Raw genomic sequence first — 23,732 nt, forward strand, 5'->3', positions numbered from 1 at the left:
CATCAGCTCCAAGTCGTTGTCCTTCAATCTAGTTGTGGAGAGTGCAGCTCAGCTCCAAGTCCATTCACCGTTTCCAATCTTTAGTTGCAGGGAGCGCAGCCCACCATCCCATGTGGGAATCGAACCGGCAACCCTGTTGTTCGAGCTCGTGCTCTAACCAACTGAGCCATCCAATGCATAGATAGCTAATGCATTGTAGAAATGTTTCATCCAAAATGATAAAGATAAAATTTTAAATTTTAAAATTGATGGAAAACTCAGTTATCTAGAATGGTGTTTCTAGATAGCCAAAGAAGACAGGGAACAGGCAGGACTCAAAACCAATGGTTACTCGCTTTCAGTGGACGTTATGTAGATCAGCTCTGCTTTTCTCTTTTACTCTGCTCTCTTCATTCACTGCTGCCTAAGAAGTACCTTGACCCACTCACTCCATGGTTTTAACTGCTGTCATCGTAGGACCTGTTTCTTTTAGCACACAGTTTTAGAGTACCTGCTGTGTGACTGTGACCGTGCCAGGAATACAAGGGTATGTGGAAGATACAATCCTACCCTTAAGTTGTTCAAGGCCAGCTGGGGGAGAGAGACACATAAACAGGTGTTTAGAATCAAGTTCAGCATAGGCTGCTGTATAGGACTACACAGCAGGGGTGGGAGGAGTGGCGGGAGGGCCATGGAGCTTTCCAGGGAAATTAAGGTTCAGTCTGCAGTCTTAAGTGGGGAAGAGTATATTCCAAGCAGAGGGAATAGCATGTCCAAGAATCCAGAGGCCAAAGAGCAACATGCAGTGGGAAACTTGCACATGCACTCATTTATTTTGACCTTCATCTAGAGTGTCACCCCAGGGATAAAGGGGTCATTCTGATGGGGGAGGGTAAGGGGAACAGCATAGCTGGGCTGGGCTTGCCTAACATGTGAGAGACTTTGGACTTGACCCTGGGAGGCAACCAGGGACCTCTGAGGGTTTTAAGCAGGGTCCCTGCATACCTCTCCAGTTCCTGTTGCTTTTTTTCCTCTGTCTCTGGTCATATTCACTTCTTTTTGTTCCTGCAAAGGCCAAGGTCATTCTTACCTTAAGCCTCTGCCCTTGCCACTACTCCTGCCTGGAATGTACTGTCAAGATTATCTCGGTTGTGATGTACTGACTAGAGTAGAGTAGAGTGAGCCTAGAAACAGGGAGATGGAATAGGCCAATGCGGTGATCTGAGAGGAAATGGTGTTCTAAACTGGGGAAGTGGCAAAGTGGATAGAGACATGGACAGCTGCTGCAATATCTTAGAAGGTAGAATTGACAGTGTCTGGCAAGTTAGGCAGCAAGGATGCTGCCTCAGGCCATTGATATTCACATGAATGGAGCCGCAGCATAGTGGGATGTGATTTGCAGTGATCTACCTCACGGTGTGTTTTGGGACCTCACTGCCCCAGGGGAACACGAGCCGCCCGGATTTGCTCACCGAATTTTTGTGAATAAAGCTTATAGGTTCCAGCTGCATTAATGCAGCCCATGGCGTTGTTTATGTCTAATCTTAATATTTATGATCATGTGCCTTGGGCGCCCTATAAACTAATACCTAATAACATGCTTACTTGTGAGCATAATGGAATAAATGAGACAAAAATCAGAGTAAATGGCCAAGACGATCATGATCAAGTAGTTCTTATTAAGAACCATTAAACGTGTGGCTTGGGTTTCCATATGCAATGCCCCTTTAACAAACTTGGCTTGTATGATATGCCCTTGACTAGATGCTTAATTCACTGCATTTGTTTAAACTCTAAAACCCAACCATTCCCAAGTCAGGTCCCCACTGAATGCTAGATTCCTACTGCCCAGAGTTTTTCTGTTTACATTTGCTGCTATAGAGATTTGGTTTGTTTCCGAAAGATGCATTTTAACATTTGTGTGGTGAGCCACATTTGTTATATTTGAACCATGTGTGACGTAAGGGAGAAGGGTAAACACTTGGCTTAAAGGGGGAAGGGTGACTCTTGGTTAGCAGAGGTACTTCCTGCCAATTTAAAATGAGCTGGCTATATGTAGATGGTGGCAGAAATTGTGTGTGTGTGTGTGTGTGTGTACATACATATACACATGTACATTTTTATATGTCAGAAGACTAATGTGGATATAAAGCTTATTAAACTGGACCGTGTTGTTTTCCAGTCTTAAACATAAAGGAAAAATGCTTTCTAGGAGTCTATATGGCTCACTTTGGAATTGAATAATGTGTAACTCTTAATTGACGTAGAAGTGCTTCTAGAACCAGGCCTCATCCATGTCATATGATATCTTCAGTTATATAAATTGTGAGGAGCCAAATAGAGCAAGTAGGGAAAGGGCTTCCTCTGATAGTGGAGTGATTCATAAATTAATATTAACACAGATGAAAAACTAAGGTCCAGAGAGGTTGACTTGTCCATGGGCCACAAGAAATCCATTCCTTCATTCACTAAACATATATTTAGTATGTATGATATAGGTGTAATAGTTACTTATTTCTGTAGAACAAATTATCCTGAAATGCAGTGACTTAAAAACAACGCACATTTACTGTCTCATACTTTCTGTGGGTCAGGAAGTCTGCACATGGCTTTTCCGGGTTCTCTGCTTCAAGATCTCTGATAAGGCTGCAGTCAGGTGTCTGCCAGGGCTGCGGTTGCATCTGAGGGCTCCACTGGGGCAGGATCTTCAAGCACACGTGGTTATTGGTAGGATTCAGTCTTTGCAGAGACTGAACATCTTGGTTCCTTGCTGGCTGTTGGCTGAAGGCCATCCTCGGTTCTTTGCCACATGACCTCTCTGACATGGCATATTTTTTATCAAAGCATATAAAGCCAAGAAGGCAATCGAGAGAGTCTACCAGCAAGACCGAAGTCACAGTCTGTTGTAACCTAATCACAGAAGTGGCATCCCATCAACTTTGCCACATACTATTGGTCAAAAGCAAGTCACTAGTCCAACCCACACTCAAGGGGAGGGGATTACACAAGGGCACGACTACCAGGAGGTGGGGATCACTGAGGGCCATCTTTGAAAGCTGTCCACCACAGCTGGTACATACGATATATTCAGGTTTCTTTATTCTCAGATACAGGTTTTTCTGCAAGACCAAACCATCTGATTGTGTGACTGTGAAATACTAATATGTTTACTGGGGTAGGCTGAATAATGCCTTCCCCCTCAACATGTTTATCGATGTATTCCCTAGAATCTGTAAATATGTTTCCTTATATGGCATAGGGACTTTACAGGTGTGATTCAATTAAGGATTTTGAGATGGGGAGATTATCGTGAATTATCCAGGTAGGCCCAATGTAATTAACTACACAGGTCCTCATAACAGAGAGGCAGAGGGTCAGAGTCAGAGAAGGTGACGGATGTGATGCTGGAAGCAGAGAGAGGGAAGGAGATGGATTGATGGAAGTAGAGGCTGGAATGGTGCAGCCACAAGCCAAGGAATAGGGGCAGCTTCTAGGAAATGAAAAAGGCAAGAAACAGAGACTCTCTTCTTGAGCCTCCAGAAGGAAAATCAGCTGACACCTTAATTTTAGCCCCATAAGACCCATTTAGTACTTCTGACCTCTTGAACTGAAAGTTAATGAATTTATGCTGTTGTAAGCCACTAGGTTTGTGGCAATTTGTTGTAGCAGCAATAGGAAACTAATATATTCACCAAAGGACCTTGGGGAAATCCACTTGTGAAGCTTTTTTAAGGAACAAAGGGAGGCACAAGGCATAGGATGATGGGTTTCCAAGGGTTTTTCCTGTCCTCTAGTGACTCTGAAACAATATACGAGGTGTGATCAAAAAATATGGTGAAGGTTTAAATTAAAAAAATACATATTACAGTAAAAGACACATTGCCGTTAATGCCCCTCAAAATACTCCCCCTTGCTTTGAACACACTTATCTCATCTTCTTGCCACTTTCTGAAGCAGTTCTGGAAGTTCTCTTTTGTGAGTGTTTAGTTGCTCTGTCGTGGCTGCCTCGATGTCCTGAATTGATTCAAAATGTTGACCTTTCATGGTAATTTTGACTTTGGGGAAGAGCTAGAACTCGCACGGTGCCAGATCCAGTGAATAAGGTGGATGAGGACACACCGTAATGTTTTTATTTGACAGAAATTGCCATACCAGCAGCGATGTGTGACACGGAGCCTTTCTGTTGTGATCACAAAATACGATGAATGCTGCTGCTAAGTGCCATCCAACAGAAAGGCAGGGATCTTCAATATGGGAAGCAACATGTTGAACCTTAGTAACAGTGTGTGACAAGTTTCAACTTGCTTGGTGCAGTCAGTCGGGTGTGAGCTAAGTGGAGAGAAGGTGCGTTTCAAAGTATGCAGGAAATCATCCTCCATCATGACAACACTCTGTATTACACATCCCTTCTGGTATGGCAATTTCTGTCAAATAAAAACATTATGGTGTGTCCTTATCCACCTCATTCACCAGATCTGGCACCGTGCAACTTCTGGCTCTTCCCCAAAGTCAAAATGATTCAGGACATCGAGGCAGCCATGACAGCACAACTAAAGACACTCACGAAAGAGGACTTCCAGACCTGCTTCAGAAAGTGGCAAGAACGATGGGATAAGTGTGTTGGGATAAGTGTGTTCGAAGCGAGCGGGAGTATTTTGTGGGGGATTAATGGCAATGTGTCTTTTACTATAATATTTTTTTTTTATTTAAACATTCACCATATTGGTTGATCACATGTACATATTGTAGCTTCTATTTTTAGGAAAGTATTCCTAGTTCTCTTCAATACTGAATTCTATCAGTAGTGAACAGGTGAAAAATTTCTTAGGGTTAGTTATATGGGCCTCACATACTCTTCAAAATAAAACGAAACGTGGCATTTAGCAGAGGATACTAAGGCTTCCATTTTTAAAGCTTGTTGCTTGTTATTTATTTGTGCCTTAGGAGTGGAAATACTGGCTGAGATGAAAGAACCTGGCACAAAACGCTTTTTCTTCTTGGTGTTTCACAGCCAGATGTTGTGAAATCCTTTTGTTTTTCTTTTTTCTCCAGTGCCTGGAAACCTTGGCTGCTACAAGGATCATGGAAACCCACCTCCTCTAACTGGCGCCAGTAAAACGTCTAACACACTTACCATACAAACCTGCATCAGTTTTTGTCGGAGTCAGAGGTTCAAGGTAATGGCTCTGTGGCTATCTATCTGTATAGTAAAAGATAAAGATGTAATGCATTCTGCTGAGATAACTTAAAAATGTAAGTTTTTGAAACACAACCTGTGAAGTCATACAATTCTACTTTTCTTCCAAAGAAAAGTTGGAGGAAGAGTGGGGCTTGGGATTCAGAAATGTGAGGCAGCACTCTTGTTCAAAGACTGAAAGAAAGGGGGAGGAAAATCCCCAATATCTGCATCCCTATTTGCCTTCCGACAGAGTTATGTATGTACTTGTGCCCTGGTATGTTATGAGCTGGAATATCTCTGGTTCCATGGGGCCTCTGAGAATAAGCCAAGTGGTTACTTCCTTGATACATTAAGGGGACCAGCCTGCACATCAGTCCAAAATATTCCTTTTTTTCCTTCCATTTCTCTATATGGAATTCATTCATTGACCATTGAGGTTTAATAATGCTATTATATCAAAAAAAGAAGAAAACTAACTTCCTTCCTTCCTTCCTTTCTTCCTTCCTTCCTTCCTTCCTTCCTTAATAATTCAGTCAAAAGGCCATTAATCAGCCCAAACAAGGAGAATAGCCTGGCAGGGTTCAGGGCCTGTGCAAGAAAGGTGGCTGAGCGAGGCAATTGGCCCAACATGATCAAGTGATGGGTTGCTTACAAAGGATTGAGCGTATAAGTAAATATATTGAGGATAACAGGAGCCAGGTTTCTCACTGTTGGAGAAGGGAGCCAGGGAAAACCGGAATGAAGCTTCAAGTGTTGGACAGGGATTGAAGTTATTAGGATAGTGCATGGTTTTTGATAGGTATAGAGATAGATATAGAAATAAATATAAAAGTTTATGTGTGTATATGCGTATATCTTTCTTAGCTGTGTCCACTAAGAGAGGACTTGGGAACAGTGGCACACGTAGTAGAAAGCACACTGAGCACTGAGATCGTGGTTTCTAAATACTGTTCTCCATTAAAAAGGACTAGAGCTTCTTGGAGAAAACTGCTGATTCCAGAGCTGGTTCCGAGGAAGTACAAGATGATCCTGAAACATCTTGTACAAGCAAGTAAGGACTGATACGGTCTTGTCAAAAGGGAACAGAAACCAGCTTGAAGAGGCTCCCACTGGCCAAATCTAATATAATATGAGCTTCAAAACAAATAATGATAGTAGTAAATATATTCCATTGAATAAAATAAGAATCCACAAATCCACACAGATTTAAATAAATAAACGAACAAATAAATAAATGAAAAGCATTTCCTTATAGGAGAATGCCACTAATAAATGCAGAAGAAATGATAGAATTAGAAGCTTCTCCATTTGGCAACCATCATAGTAATAGCTGATTCAGAGAACAAATATCAAGGTGTATAAATAGTCCACATCCTCATTTGCTAGTGGGTAAAAGTAGCATGAGGAACAGGATATTTAGACAGCCTCAAAGATCTCCTCACAAAACACTGTAAAGGGACAACAAGTATTCTACAGTGGAAAAAACTGGCGTATACTACCTTACTCAAGTGATCAAAGTTAATATCACATTGATGGGACAATTAGACATTGTATCCTACCTGAACTGGCAAGAGTATAACATCACTTTGGTGACATTTCTACCCAAAATGCATAATATGAATCTAATCATGAGGAAACATGAGGCAAACATGAATTGGGGGACATTCTACAAAATGACTGGTCTTTATTCTTCAGAAATGTTAAGGTCACAGAAGTCAAGGAAGGACTGACAAACTATTCCAGATTGAAGGAGACTGAAGATACCCAGCAATTTAGTACATCTGGGATCCTGGATTGGATCCTTTTCTACAAGGGATATAATTCAGGCAGTTGCCCACTTGAATGGAGGTCTCTCGGTGAAAGGGATAAGGCAGTTCTTTGTATTGTCTTGCAACTTTTCTGTAGGTCTGAAATTATTTCAAAATAAAAATAGAGCAAAAACATCTGAGAAAACACAATGTACACTAATGGTAAATATCGTCAGCAAACTAGGAATAGAAGGGAACTTCCTCAACCTGATTAAGAGCATCTCCCAAAAAAACCTATGGCCAAATTCATATCCATTGGTGAAAGGTTCAGTGCTTTCTACCTAAGGCCAGGAACAATGATGTCAATGATCGCCGCTTCTATTCAACATTGTACTGGAGGTCCTTGCCAATGAAATAAGGAAAGAAAAAGAAATAAAAGACATGTAGGCTGGAAAGGAAGACATAAAATTTTCTTTATTAATGGACAATATGATCACGTATATAGATAATTCTAAAGAATTTATGAAAAAGCTACTAGATCTAATAAATAAACATAGCAAGGTTGCAGGTTATATGGTCAGATACAAAAATCAATAGCATTTCTATGTACTAGCAGTGAACAATTAAGTTAAAATTTTAAATATAAATTAATTTAAAAGTTAAACATTTATTTTAAAAAATGAAAAATTTTAATTCCTTTTGCAGGAGCATAAATGATGAATAAAATTAATAAAAAATATTAAAGACCTATTCACTGTATAACATTGCAAAAGAAAATTAAAGATGACTTAAATGAATTGAGATACAGACATTGTTCATGGATTGGAAGGCTCAATATTGTTAAAATATCAGTTCTCCCCCAAATTGATCTATATATTCAATACAATCCCAATCAAAATCATAGTACATTTTTTGAAAAAATTGGCATGCTGATCCTAGAATTTTATGGAAAGGCAAAGAACCTAGAATAACCAAAATATTTTGAAAAAGATCAACCTTGGAGGATGCCTGATCTCAAGACTTTCTATAAAGCTCTAGTAATCAAGAGAGTAGTATCAGTGTAAGAATAGTCCCATAGATCAGGAGTCAGCAAACAATGGCACGTGGGCCAAATTCTACCACCCACTTATTTCTGTAAATCAAGTTTTATTGGAACAAAGCCACACCCAATCAGCTACAGATTGTCCGTACCTGCTTTCATGCTATTATAGCAAAGTTGAATAGTTGAGAAGAAACTGAATGGTCCACAAAGCTGAAAACATTTACTGTACTGCCTGACCTTTTATAGAAAAAGTTTTCCAACCTCTGCTATAAACCAATGGAACTGAGTGGAGTCTAGAAATAGACCTACACAATAGACAATTGATTTTCAACAAAGATGCCAGGATAATTCAATGGAAGAAAGGATAGTTTTTCAACAAATAGTTCTAGAGAAAAACTGGAGCTCTTTATGGGGAATAAAAGGAATCCTTGTATCATACCATAGACAAAAATTAACTTTTAAATTATACTACTGAAAAAAGAGCTATGGTACTGGCATAAAGATGGACGTATAGGCCAATGGAATAGAATTTAGAGTCCATATTTTTTTAAGGTTGACTGATTTTTGACAAGGATGCTATATTCATGGGAGGGAAAGAATAGTCTTTTTAACAAATGGTGCTGGAACAACTGGACATCTACATGCAAAAGAATGAATGAATTTGGAACCCTATTTCACATCATATATAAAAATAAAAAATGGATCAAAGATCTAAATGTAATAACTAAAACTATAAAACCCTTAGAAAGAAGCATAGCTATAAATATGCATGACCTTGAATGAGGCAGTAGTTATGATACCCAAAACAGAAGTAAGCAAAATAAAAATAGATAAATTGGATTTCATCAAAATTTAAAATTTTCGTGTGTCCGGGACACTATTAAGAAAGTTAAAAAACAGCTCACGGAAGAAAATATTTGCAAACCATGTATCTGAATAAGAATCTAATGCCTAGACTATATAAAGAATTCTAAAAATGAGTAAAGGATTTGAATAGATATTTCTCCGTAGGAGATATACAAATGGCCAATAAGTACATGAAAAGATGCTCAATATCATTAGTCTTTAGGGAAATGAAAATCAAAACTACAATGAGATACCACCTCTCGATAAATAACCTTGGATGGCTGTAGTTTTGTTTTGTTTTATTTTTTGAAAGGACAAAAACAAGTGTCAGGATGTGGAAAAATTGCAACCCTCATACATTGTTGGTGGGAATGTTAAATGGTGCAGCTGCTTTGGAAAACAAAGTTACCTCATGACCCAGCAGTTCCAGTTCTAGGCATATACCTGAAAGAGTTAAAAACATGTTCACACAAAAACATGTACACAAATGTGCATAGTAGCATTATTCATAGTAGCCAAAAGGTGACAACTCAAATGTCCATCAAATGATGAAACAAAATGTGATACATACCTACAATGGAATATTATTCAGACACTAAAAAGAAATGAAGGACAGGAATATCTCAGAGACGTTGCGGGTTCAGTTATAGACGACTGCAATAAAACAAATACCACGATAAAGCGAGTCACACACAGTTTTTGGTTTCCCGGTGCATAGGTCATGTTTACACTATACTGTAGTCTCCTTTATTGCTAAAAACATCATCTGAGCCTTCAGTGACTCATAATCCTTTTGCTGGTAGAGGGTCGTGCCTCGATGTTGATGGCTGCTGACTAATCAGGGTAGTGGTTGCTGAAGGTTGAGGTGACTGTGGCAATTTCTTAAAATAAGACAACAGTGAAGTTTGCCGCATTGATTGACTGTTCCTTTCACAAACAATTTCTCTGTAGCATGCGATACAGTTTGATAGCATTTTACCCACAGTAGAACTTTGTATAAAATTGCAGTCAGTCCTCTCAAACTCTGCTGCTGCTTCATCAACTAAGTTTATGTAATATTCTAAATTCTTCCTTGTCATTTTAACAGTCTTCACAATATCTTCACCAGGAGTAGACTGCATCTCAAACCACTTCTTTTGCTCACCCATAAGAAGCAACTGCTCATCCGTTTAAGTTTTATCATGAGATTGCACCAATTCAGTCATATCTTCAGGCTCCACTTCTACTTCTAGTTCTCTTCCACCCTATCTGTGGTTACTTCCTCTACTGACATCTTGAACCCCTCAAAGTCATCCGTGAGGGTTGGAATCCACTTCTTCTAAACTCCTATTAATATTGATATTTTAACCTCTTCCCATGAATCAACTGTTCTTAACGGCATGTAGAATGGTGAATGCTTCCCAGAATGTTTTTAATTTACTTTGCTCGGATCCATCAGAGGAATGACTATCTGTGACAGCTACAGCCTTACAAAATGTATTTTTTAAGTAATAAGACTTCAAAGTGAAAATGACTCCTTGATCCATGGGCTGCAGAATGGATGTTGTGTTAGCACGCACAAAAACAACATTAATCTTGTCGTACATCTCCATCAGAGCCCTTGGGTGACCAGGTGCTTTGTCAATGAGCAATAGTATTTTGAAAGGAATCTTTTTCTGAGCAGTAGGTCTCAACAGTGGGCTTCATTAACCCATGTTGTAAACAGATGTGCTGTCATCCAGGCTTTGTTGCTCCATTTCTATTGCACAGGCAAAATAGGTTCAGCACAATTCTTAAGGGCCCTAGGATTTTCAGCACGGTGAATGAGCATTGGTTTCAACTTAACGTCACCAGCTGCACTAGTCCCTAACAAGTGATTCAGCCTGTCCTTGGAAGCTTGGAAGCCAGGCACTGATAGCTCTCTCGCTATGAAAGTCCTGGATGGCATCTTCTTCCAATATAAGGCTCCTTCATCTACATTGTTGTTTTGTGTAGCCACCTTCATTAATTATCTTAGTTAGATTTTCTGGATGACTTGCTGCAGCTTATACCTCAGTATGTGCTGTTTCATCTCTTGCACTTGTTATGGAGACAGCTTCTTTTTTTAAACCTCATGAACCAACCTCTGCTAGCTTCAAACTTTGCGTTTCTTAGCCTTCATGGAATTAAAGAGAGTTGGGGCCTTGCTCTGGATTAGGCTTTGGCTTAAGGGAATGTTGTGGCTTGTTTGATCTTTTATCCAGACCACTAAAATTTTCTCCATATCAGCAATAAGGCTGTTTCACTTTCTTATCATTTGTTTGTTTACTGGAGTAGCACTTTTAATTTTCTTCAAGAACTTTTCCTTTGCATTCGCAACTTGGCTAACTGATGCAACAGGCCTAGCTTTCGGCCTGTCTCGGCTTTCAACATGCCTTCCTCACTAAGCTTAATCTTTTCTAGCTTTTGATTTCAAGTGAGAGATTCGCAACTCTTCCTTTCACTTAAACACTTAGAGGCTATTGTAGGGTTATGAACTGGCCTAATTTCTATAGTTTTGTGTCTCAGGAAATAGGACCAAGGCTGGTCAGCAGAACAGACAGAACACACACATTTGTTGATTCAGTTCGTTGTCTTATATGGGCACGGTTTGTGGCACCCCAAAAACAATTACAATAGTAACATAAAAGATCACTGATCACAGATCACCATAACAAATAAATAATAATGAAACATTTGAAATATTGTGAGAATTACCAAAATGCGATACAGAGACATGAGGTGAGTAAATGCTGTTGGTAAAATGGTGCCAATAGACGTGCTTGATGCTGGGGTGCCACAAACCTTCAATGTGTGAAAAATGCAGTATTAAGCGCAGTAAAGTGAAGCACAATAAAGCGAGGTATGCCTAGACTGGTGCATGCTACAAGGACAAACCTTGAAAACATTAGGCTAAATGAAAGAAACCAGACACATTGGGCCACATATTTTATGATCTATTTATATGAAGTGTCAAGAATATTCAAATCCATAGAGACAGAAAGTAGGTTAGTGGTTGCCAGAGGGTGGGAGGCAAGAGGAATTGCAACTAACTGCTAATTGGTACAGGGTGTCTTTTTGGGGTGGTGGAAGTATTCTGGAATTAGGTAATGGTGATGGTTGAACAACATGGTCAATATACTGATAACCACTGAAAGGTACACTTTAAAATGGTTAATTTTATGTTATGCGAATTATGTCTCAATAGAAAATTAAAACAATTAAACTTCTAGGAAAAAAATACAGAAAATCTTACGGCATTCGGTTAAACAAAGATTTCTTAAACAGGACAGAAAAAAGCGTGAACCGTAAAAGAAAAAGTTGGTAAATCAGACTTATTGTAATTAAAAACTTTATCTTTAAAAAACAGTTAAGAAAATGAAAAGGCAGGCCACATACTGGGAGAAAGTAGTTGCCAAACATATCTGGTAAAGGACTTGTCTATGAATACATAAAGAACTCTTACAACTCATTAACACAACTCAATTTAAAACTGGGCAAAAGATTTGAACAGATACTATACCAAAGAGGATATATAGATGACACACGATAAGATAGTCAACGTCATTAGCCATTAGGATAATGCAACTTAAACCCACAATGAGAAACCACTACACACCTATTAGAATGACAACAATAAAATACACTGAAAATAACTGCTGACAAGGATATGATGCAGCTGGGACTCTCATACATTGTTTTTGTGAAGATAAAGTCATACTGTCACTTGGAAAAACAGTTTGGCAGTTTTTTATAAAGTTAAACACACACTTACTATATAACCCAGCAATCCCATTTCTAGATATTTACCCTAAAGAAATGTAAAGTTATATTCACACAAAAATCTACACAAATGTGTATAGCAGCTCTATTCATAATCATGAAAAACTAGAAACCACTCGATGGATTAACAAACGGTGGTACATTCATACAGGGGACTACTTACTACTACTCATCAATAAAAAGAAGTGAAGTATTGATACATGCACCGATTTGAATGAACCTCAGACATTATGCTGAGTGAAAGAAGCCAGTCTCCAAAGGTTGCATACTACATGGTTCCATTTATATGAAGTCTTAGTCCATTTGAGCGCTATAACAAAGTTACCATAGACTGGATGGTTTAAACAAGAGACATTCATTTCTCATAGTTCTGGAGGCTGAGAAGTCCAAGATCAGGCGTTGGCAGGTTTGATGTCTGGTGAGGGCTTGTTTTCTGGTTCATAGATGGCCATCATCTCACTGTGTCTTCACCTGGCAGAAGGGACAAGAGAGCACTCGGGGGTCTCTCTTATAAAGGCACCAATCCCGTTCATGAGGGTAGCGCCCTCATGACCCGGTCACCTCCTATCATATTGGGAATTAGCTTTCAACATATGAGTTGGGTGGGGACACAGACATTCAGTCTATAGCATATGACATTTTTGAAAAGACAAACTATTGTCATGGAAAACTCACTGGTGGTTGCCAGGGGTTATAGGAAGGGAAACTATAAAGTGACGTATCATGAGGAACGTTGTTGGGTTAATGCACCTGTTCTGTATCCTGATGGTAGTGATGGTTGCACACATCTTATATGGGTTAAAATTCATAGAACTATACACTAGATAAATAGTTTTAAATAGCCTGCCCCCATCCCTCCCTTCCATGTATAGTAATAGAAAAAATAAAATAAAAATATAAATGGGGCCTATAATGAGTTTGCTGGGAGGACTAGCTACAAAGCACTTACTACTTGGCACATAGTAAACATTCAATAAAGTGTTTAGCTGTCACTTATTACTAATGTTTCAAGGTTATGGGATGTTCCCCCATAAAACTTACTTAAATACAGTAGAAATGCAAACATTTAAAAGAGGTGCTCACTGAAGGGGAAACACGATGGTGGTGCATAGATTACCGGTCAGTGTGTAATGAAGTGTTATGAGAGCGGGACAAGGGAGAGGTCCCAGGGGAAGGGAGGGCTGGGAAGATGAGGCTGGTTGCTTGCTGGGGGCCGACCTTGCCAGGCTCCTGCAGATCACTTGACCCCTTGGTTGACACTTACCAAGTGCCCTTCTCTGTCGTGGCAGTTCGCTGGGATGGAATCAGGCTACGCTTGCTTCTGTGGAAACAATGCTGATTACTGGAAGTACGGGGAGGCAGCCAGTACCGAGTGCAACAGCGTCTGCTTCGGGGATCTCACCCAGCCCTGTGGTGGGGATGGCAGGATCATCCTCTTTGACAGTGAGTATGCCTTGTGCTCATTACTACTGAAGACACAGGAACCCTTGGACCAGGGGAATGAGCCTGCCCCCATCCCTCCCTTCCATTTATTCATCCATTTACTGGGCAATACTTACTAAGCGCCTACTGCAGGGCAGGCGCTGACGAGACCCTGGAGATACAGTGCTGAACAGGAAGACTCGGCCTCTGCCCTCTAGAAGGGAGGATAGTCATTTAACAATCGATTAATTACTGTTGTGACATGTGCTTTGAAGAGACATAGCCTATTGTGAGACACATAGACAACTAAAAAAGATGACCTTTCCAATTTGAAGTAGATCTTGATGTAACTGTTCAGTATCAGCTTTAAGAGCCGCTTGTTTTAATGTAATGTCCACGCCCTTTCAGCGTTTTCTTAGGCATTTGGGATTTATATCTCATTGTGATGCAGCTGAGAAGAGAACATAAGCTTCGAGTCGACTCCCAAGCCCGGTACTGAGTGTGCGCTGACGCCCCTCCTCTCTGAGCTGCTGCACTTGTGAGATGCAGGCTAGAGGCAGAGTGTGTTCTGACGGGGTTCCGGGGCCTCGACCTTCCCAACACCTTGTTCTAACCTCTGGGCCACCTGACCCCTCGTCGTAATCCACCCGCGTTTACTCAGTGGTCGTGAGACTTTGCGGGACCATAGTACCAATGTCTGGTACCATAGTACAAGAGTTTAAGGTGGTAGAAGGAGATAGTCACAAATGAGGCAGACAGAAGGAAAGGCTTGCGATTACTGAGATATACTATGGAGTCTATAATGTCTTTGTTACACCCCTGACATCTCGACTAGGCAGAGCGGCTCAGTTTTTAGCAAAAATGTCACATGGTATATTAGTTTCCTAGGGATACCATAACGAATTATCACAGACTGGGTGGCTTAAAACAATAGAAATGTGTCCTCTCATAGTTTGGGAGGCTTGAAGTCCAAAATCGAGGTGTTGTCAGGGACATCTTTCCCCTATAGTTTCCAAGGAAGAATCCTTCCTTGCCTCTTCCCAGCTGCTGGTCATCGCTGGCCGTCCTTGGCATTCCTTGGCTTGAGCTGCGTCCCTCCTCTCTCTGCCTCCATCTTCACATGGCCACCTCCTCTCTGTATATGTCTGTGCCTCTCTGTCTCTCTGTGTCTCCCTGTGAGGACACTAATCACTGGATTTAGGGGCCACCCTAATCTGGCATGGCCTCATTTAACCTGACTGCATCTTTTAAGACTTTATTTCCAGATAAGGTCACATTTACAGACACCAGGCATTAGGACTAGTATCTTTTTGGAGGCTACAGTTCAACCACTACATATGGTGACTGTAAAGCCCAGCCCAAGTTTACAACAGAGCCTGTCACATGTTATAGCTTAGACATTGTCTAAAGTGTGTCTGTTTTGGTGGGAGGACGGGAAGGATTGGCAAGCAGCACTCATGTGGTTCATTGTGAGTCTTTTTAGTTACATATGCCTGTTGGAGGCTCCCAGTGGCTTCCTGTTCATCCTGTTAGGGTACGACAGATGCTCAGTTTTAGTACCTCTATTAAAGCTAAAGACAAAACCTTGCCTAATGTTTAAGGAAGAATAGTTAGCAACTAATATGCACTGTGCATTTTTTAACCTTTCATTGCCAGAGTTCATTATTTTAAAATGCTCTGCTTTGACACCCTAACCCAGAAGAGTATGTTTTCTGAGCTTATAAATTGTCTGGTATACTCTTAAGTGAAAACAGAAAGGAAATAAACATTGAGTGCCTAGTATGTACTGCGGCTTTGTATAAATGATCACATTAGGTCCTCCCAGCAGCTATCTGAGGGCACATTCTTATTATCATCAGTCTAATGTAACAGAAGAGAGTCCTAGGGCGTGGAGAGGGTAAATAACTTGCCGGGGCTCACACACTGCCAACAAGCTGTGCATGGGACCAGCCAGTGAACAGAAACAGGGTGTGTGGGTTCACTACCTGTTTTTCTACTTTAAACAGAATATTGTGTTAACTTTTAAAAATGAAAAGTAAGTGTTGGTGAGGATGTGGAGAAATTGGAACCCTCATGCATTGCTGGTGGAAATGTTAAATGGCACCGCTGCTTTGGGAAACAGTATGGCCGTTTCTCAAAGCATGAAACAGACTTACCTCTGACTTAGTAATTCCACTCCTAGGTAGATACCCAAGAGAGTTGTACACATATGTTTACACAGAAACTTGTAAATGAAAGTTCATAGCATCATTATTCATAATAGCCAGAAGTGGCAACAACCCAAATGTCCATCAACTGATGAAAGGATGAACAAAATGTGGTACAGGCACACCTCGTTTTATTGCACTTCAATTTATTGCACTTCACAGATACTGCATTTTTTTACAAATTAAAGGTAAGACCCTTTACCAACAAAAAGATTGTGATTCACTGAAGGCTCAGATGATGGTTCCCATTGTTTTTAACAATAAAGTATTTTTTAATTAAGGTGTGTACGTTTTTTTTTAGACACAATGCTATTGTATACTTAATTGACTACAGTATAGTATAAACATAACTTGTATATGTACTGGGACACCAAAACTTCGTGTAACTTGCTTTTTTGCAATATTCACTTTATTGAGGTAGTCACCTTGTTGCTGCGGTCTGGAACCAAACCTGCAATACCTCTATGGTATGACTGGAGATTTATACGAGGGGGTATTCTTTAGCCACAAAAAGAAATGAAGCACTGACACGTGCTACAATATGATGAACCTTGAAAACATTATGCTCGATGAAAGAAACCAGACACAGAAGGCCACATATTTTATGATTCCATTTATAGGAAATGTCCAGAATAGGCAAATCCACACAGACGAAAAACAGATCAATGGTTGTCAAGGGCTGGGGAAGAAGGGAGGAATTGGAAGTGACTGCTTAATGGATACAGGTTTTCTTTCTGGGATGAAAAAATCTGGAATTAGACAGTGGTGGAGGTTATACAACACTGTAAATAATACCACTGAATTGTACACTTTAAAATGGTTAAAATGGTGAATTTTATAACAATAAAAAAGTATAGTTTTTATAGGATAACCATTCAATTTAGCACATTTTTATTGAATATCTGCTGTGTGGCAGATAAAATTATGTTTTATTTAGTACAGTGCCCCTACTGGAGGTATCAAACGGAAATAATTTGGTTTAAATTTGGTCATGTATCAAGTCATCTTTGATACTGGAAATACATCTAGGAAATAGTCCTGGGCCTCACACCAAGGTGCACTAAAATGATTTCATTACAATGAAAATAATTGTTGGCTATTGAATGCTTGCTGTGTGCTAGACTTGATGCTGGGTGCTTTTTTCATTTTGTTAGTTAATCCTTGCGACAGCCCTGTTGGTAAGAAAATTGCATCAAAAGATAGAATAATTTGTCCAAGCTAATAAGTGCCAGAGCCAGGATTCAAACCCAGATTTGCTACTTTTTAAGTTTTTTTTTTTATTTTCAGCAGCTAGAATCCCTTTTGTTAACAATAATAAAATAGATCATAATAACAGATCCAGTTTAATGCTTTAAAAGTACGTGAACAAAGTTTGTGCAGTTCTGATTTTTTTTTTTTAAAGATTTTATTGGAGAAAGGGAATAGGACTTTATTGGGGAACAGTGTGTACTTCCGGGACTTTTTCCAAGTCAAGTTGTCCTTTCAATCTTAGTTGTGGACGGTGACGTTCAGCTTCAAGTTGTTGTCCTTTTAGTCTTAGTTGTGGAGGGCACAGCTCAGCTCTAGGTCCAGGTCCAGTTGCCATTGTTAGTTGCAGAGGGCCCTGCCCACCATCCCCTGCGGGAGTCGAACTGGCAACCTTGTGGTTGAGAGCCCGCGCTCCAACCAACTGAGCCATCTGGCCACCCAGGAGCTCAGCGGCAGCTCATTGACTTCATTCTAGTTGCGGAGGGTGTAGCTCGCTGGCCCATGTGGGAATCAAACTGGCAGCCCCGTTGCCCAGAGCTCGCGGTCTAACCAACTGAGCCACCCATCCGCGCCTGCAGTTCTGATTGTTATCAAACTGGCCTCTTCTGCAGCTCTCCAGAGTCTGCCCTCTATGGCTTCTATTCACTCAAGGGCTAAGAAGCCTGGTGCTCTGAGAGGCTGCCTGCTCCTTCCTGTCTTCAGAGACCCTGATGTATGTTGCCTGGCAGGGGCCCCAACACTAGCCAACTCTAATAGCTCATGCCCCACAGCTCTGTAAAGAAAGGTACAACATGCAACACTATAGAACTAATCCCTAAAGTTTCATCTACTAGACAGTGAAATAGTTTAAATAGCTGAGTACTGCTTCATGGAAATTCTTATGACCCATCAGGCTTGAATAAGGCTGAGCATTTTGGAGATGGTGCCTACAGACTGTCCCATAATTTGGGAGGAGGTTGGAGGAGAAGTTAAATGGTGGGAACGGGACCAGGTTACAGTCTCTGTGTCCCAGAACATCCGGTGTGGCATGAACCTGGGTCTCAGAACGTCAATGAGATCCTCCTGTTCTCTGCTTATTACAGAAGAGTGTTCCAGAGGCACCTACGGGGCGTTTGCAGCTCAGGAGAGAGACTGTGGAGGCAGCTGGTGGAAGCTGTCTGCTCGGTCATCATTGCCACATCAAGCCATTTGTCATAGGCTCTGTGCTTGATTTTCCAGAAAGCTCTCAGGAATTTAGGGAGGCTGCCACAGTAGGCTGTGGACTGTGTGTAAATGCAGCGCTGTGGAGGCTTCAGAACCTCTGCTGCCCCCAGAATTTAATTGACTGAGTTAACAGAACCAAATGGAAGATCAGGTCGGCCGGAGCCAGCACTGGGGTAGAGGGACTGCCCAAGCCCGCCAGCCTCAGCTTCTAGGCCCTGAAGGGATAAGTGACTCACAAGGGTGGGGTCTTACTTTGAACATTAATTGAGCACTTATATTTGCGGGACACTATGCTATTCACTTTCCATGCATTCTTTCCCGTAATTCTCAGTACTGGTAAGCAGGCACTATTATCTTTATTTGCCAAATAAGAGGATTGAGGCTCATAAAAGTTCAGTAAGTTGCCCAAAGTCCCACAGATAGTGATCCCGCCCTCGTGGAACGGGCGGGATCCATTTCATCATCAATCTCTGAAAAGGATTGAGGGCCCAAGGATAGGTAGGATCAGACACCTGGGACTGCATTAGTAATTTTATATCATAGGCTCCAAAATGCCATCAATTGTGAGATGCAACATTATTTTACCACTGAGGGGGAAAAAATGCTTCCACTGAAACAATGACATGCATTGATTGAGAGACACTTCCCAGATGGTATGTGTCAGGCTATCTCTCATCCAAAACATGAGATCTTGAATATATTCCTAAGTTTCAAGTTTCCTGCTATATCGCTGAATTTTAATAATCCATCATAGACGTCATGTGTGTGTGCTCAAAATGGCTGAATTAGGCGTGCTGTCAGCGTGGCACACATCTGGGGATTGAAAGTTCCAAGTTGAAGGTCTGCCTTTGCTGTTGAAATATCACTTTAATCTGAATACTTCATAAGAAGAAGAATAGAGAAGCTAACACTTACTGAGCTCGTACTCCATACCAGATCCTGTACCTAAATGCTCTACATGTATCAACGCATTTTAATTCTTATAACTCCCCGAGGGAGAAATTATTACTGTTTTCATTTTGTAGATGAGAAAACTGAGGTATTCCAAAGCATCTAGCTCAAATTCATAGTTAGTACATGGTAAAGTCAGGATGAGAACCCAGGAATGTTTGGAGTTTTTTTTTTTAGGTTTATTGAGGTATAATTTATACACAGTAAAAATCACCTTTTTAGTTTATACAGTTCGATAAGATTTGACAAATATATACATAATCAAAATATAGAACATTTTTATCACTTCAAAGGTTCCCGTGCCCCTTGGTGGTCAGTGTTCTCCTCCACTCCCAGCCCTCAGCAGCTACTGATCTGTGTTCCATCTGTATGGTTCTGTCTTTTGAGAATGTCATACCAATGGAATCATCCAGTATTTAACCATTTGTGTCTGGCTTTTTTCACATAGAATAATGCTTTTGAGATTCATCTATGTTGTTTCAGTAGTTCCTTTTATTTGCCAAGAAGCATGCCTTTGCACAAATGCGTCCATTTGTTCATCCATTTACAGCTGATAAACATTAGTCCATCTATGATAAAGGTGTGATAAAGCTGCTAAAAACATAATGTACAGGTTTTCGTGTGAGCGTATATTTTCATTTCTCTTGGGAGAAATGAAACTGAGGAGTCCAGGATTTCCTGGGTCACATGCTAAGTGCGTATTTAGCATTATAAGACACTGCCAACTGTTTTCCAAAGTGGCTATACCATTTTGCATTCTAACCCACAATATATGAGACTTCCAGTTGCTCTACATTCTTGCCTGCATTTTTGTGTTGTCTGTTTTTTTAATGTCAGCCATTCTGGCAGGTGTGTAGTGGTAACTCATTGTAGTGGTTTTAATTTGCATTTCCACAATTACTCATGGTGTTGAACATCTATCTGTTCATGTTCTTATTTGCCATCTGTTATCATATCATTTTCGCCTAAAGAAGTTCCTTTAGCATTTTCTCTTAGGCAGGTCTGCTGTCAGTGGCTTCTCTCAGCTTTTGTTTGAGAAAGCTTTAATTCACCTTCATTTTCGAAAAAATATTTTTGCTGGATATTGAAATCTATGCTGACAGTTTCCTTCTTTCAGGACTTCAAAACTATTGGTCCTCTGTCTTGCAGCTTGTATCGTTTCTAGAGATGTCTGCTCTATCTTTGTTTCCCTGTGTGTCATCTTTTCCCTGCCAGCTTTCAGGATTTTATCTTTGCTTTTGGTTTTCATCATTTAACTATGTGATGTGTCTAGGTGTGTTTTCTTTGTTTTTTAATTTATTTCCTTGGAGCTTGCTGAGTTTCTTAGATTACTTTTCATTGACTTTGGAGCATTCTTAGTCATTTTCTCTTCAAATATTTCTTCTGTTCTATTCTTGTTTTCTTCTCTTTCTGGAACTCCAATTACATATTGTTAGAGCATGTGATATTGTCCTACAGCTGTTGGGTGCTGTTTTCCTTTTTCTACTTCTTTTTTCTCTGTGTTTCATTTTGGATAATTTCTATTGACCTAAATGTCTTGATTATTTCCTCAGCTTTGTGCAGTCTGTTTATAGGACCATCAAAGGAGTTACTCATCTCATTGTTTTATTTCTAGCATTTGTATTTGACTCTTTTTTTATAGTTTCCATATCACTGCTGAAATTTCCAATCTGTTCAAGCATGCTGTTCATCTTTTCCACTAAGTACTTTCTGTATTAATCATGTAGTCTCCATGGTAGTTCTAACATCTGGGTCATTATTGGGTCTGGTTCTGTGGACTGTTTTATCTCTTTTTTTAAAAAAAATTTTTTTATTGGGGAATATTGAGGAACTATGTGTTTCTCCAGGGCCCATCAGCTCCAAGTCATTGTCCTTCAATCTAGCTGTGGAGGACGCAGCCCAGCTCCAAGTCTAGTGCCATCCTGAATCTTTAGTTGCAGGGGGCGCAGCCCGCCATCCCGTGCCGGAATCAAACCGGCAACCTTGTTGCTGAGAGCTTGAGCTCCAACCAACTGAGCCATCGGCCTCCCCTCTGGAAGCTCAGCGGCAGCTCCTTGTCTTCAATAGAGGACGCAGCTCACTGGCCCATGGGGGAATCGAACCGGCAACCCTATTGTTCAGGGCTCACGCTCTAACCAACTGAGCCATCTGGCCCCTATCTCTCTTTTAAAATTGAGATATAATTGACATATAACATTGTATTCATTTCAAGTTCCATGTGATTTGAGATATACACACACACACACACACACACACACACACACACACACGGTGCCAAAAAAGCATACACATTTTAAGAAAGGAAAACTGTGTTAAAATTGTACTACTCAATATATACCGATAACAAAAGATGAATACAAGTCACGTTTGACTTCTGCAATTACAAGAGGTGCTCAGAGTGGTTCCCATCAGTGTCCAGACACTTCTGGTTACGGCGAACTACTACTTGAGCAACGTTGACCAAAATGTCCACTTGTATACATTTTTTTGGCACCCCCGGTATTTACCAGGTGTTTTATCTCTTGACAATGAGTCTTTTTTTCTTTTTCTTTCTTTCTTCCTTACTTTCTTGCTTTTATGTGTGTGCTGTAATATTTTAGTGACCGCCATCACGACATGTACAAAAACGGTAGAGGCGAAGAACTTACATTTGGAAATGGGCAGCCCTGCTTAGTGCGGGGATGGAGCTTTCCTATCAGTGGTGAGCTGGGTTTGGGGTTTCTTCTTTCTGGCATTACCCACATTGCACGGCAGCCTTCAGATTCCTTCCGTGATGAGCTGCTGTTACCTTGTGCTTAGTGTGGAGCCTCGGATGCCCACGGGAAGTTTTCAGTGTTCCTGTTCCACCTGGAGCTTTGAGCAGTTTGTAGATGCCTATGCCACAGAGGGACTCTGTTACTGGCCCTCCAGGGTGGGACCTTTTCAGCATCCCTGCACACATACCCCACTCCCCGGCAGCCAAACATCGCCTGCATATGTGGTGGTTCTCAGAAGGAAAGAGTTTCCTGCCCTTACTTTGCATTCATGCAGGGGCTCTGGGGCTCTGGGCAGCCAGGGGCTGATGGCTTTTGCCTCTATTCTTCCCCTAGAAGCAGTAGATCTTTGTCTGGTTACTTTGGCAGGAAGGAGAGTTTCCTATTCCTTCTCCCCAGGGGCAAACAGGTTTTGCTTCTACTCTGACTGTGGGAGCAAGAGGGTTTGCTGCCCCTCTCCCACAAACTTAAGGCTTTGCTTCCTTTGAGAGGAGGGTCCAGGAAGCAGCAGGATTTCATGCCTGTCCCCTAGCAGCACCATCACACCTGTGCCACCAAGGGGACTCTGGTCTGCTGCCTACCCCAGTGGGCACTGCGTGGAGGGAGGCCCGCGCAAAATTGCTTGAAAGTGAGTGCCGACTCCTGTTGTGTCTGGGCTCCTGGGTATCCTGGACTGAGAGGCTCATTCACACTCAGCCTTTGGGAACTTGTTAAAATTTCAGCTGCTTTCTTCTTACTTGCTTTTATGGCGACCACCTCTTCCTCCTCTTCCTCTCGTGCTCTATCAAAGATGAAACACTTTTGTGTGGCCTGACTCTCCTCAGAGGGGCGTCTTACTGTTTAGAATTAAATTCCCTTTGTTTATCTTCAGACCTCAGCTTTCTGATGGGTTGAAGAAAAGGTTTGAGCTTTTTCTCGTTGTTCAGATGGAAGCAGCATTTTCTTACTGCTTTCTACATCCTGAAGAAAAGTGGAACTCCCCCAAAGCCTACTTTTTAAATCCCAGCCCTACGCTCCCTCTGAAAGGCTTTCATTTCCAGGACTTTGTTTACACCTCAACACATAAGATATGGTGAAGTAGTTGTATCCCTTCCTAGAACCTGTGCTTCAGAAACGGGAGTCCAGAGGAGTCAGATGTGCTCACACAGAGTAATCAGAATCGAGTGACTCTCCACCATGCAGAAAGTCATTTCTGTGCCAGTTTCCCGCTTGAAAAATAAGTGTGGGCCCTCCTGCAAGCATTGCACCTCTAAGGTATCAGGGATGCCCTTCTCTTTGTACGACTTTACCTCCTCAAGTACCTTCCCTGCAAAGAGGTCCCAGTGTTTTCATGTGCTTTATCTCATCCGTCTATCACACATTCATGTGATACAG

At 41.0% G+C, this 23,732-nt stretch overlaps 1 protein-coding gene across 2 annotated transcripts in view; it reads left to right on the forward strand.

Moving 5' to 3' along the window:
• Positions 1-23,732, forward strand: part of KREMEN1 (kringle containing transmembrane protein 1) — a 66,805-nt gene that overhangs the window by 34,216 nt on the left and 8,857 nt on the right. For both annotated transcript variants that reach the window (XM_033097333.1, XM_033097332.1), the window contains exons 4-5: positions 5,032-5,156; positions 13,864-14,017. In XM_033097333.1, the coding sequence (XP_032953224.1) occupies positions 5,032-5,156; positions 13,864-14,017 (279 nt within the window). The remainder of the gene's footprint in view (positions 1-5,031; positions 5,157-13,863; positions 14,018-23,732) is intronic.

The sequence above is a fragment of the Rhinolophus ferrumequinum genome, chromosome 25 (assembly GCF_004115265.2).
Source record: "Rhinolophus ferrumequinum isolate MPI-CBG mRhiFer1 chromosome 25, mRhiFer1_v1.p, whole genome shotgun sequence".
In the NCBI taxonomy this organism is placed as follows: Eukaryota; Metazoa; Chordata; class Mammalia; order Chiroptera; family Rhinolophidae; genus Rhinolophus; species Rhinolophus ferrumequinum.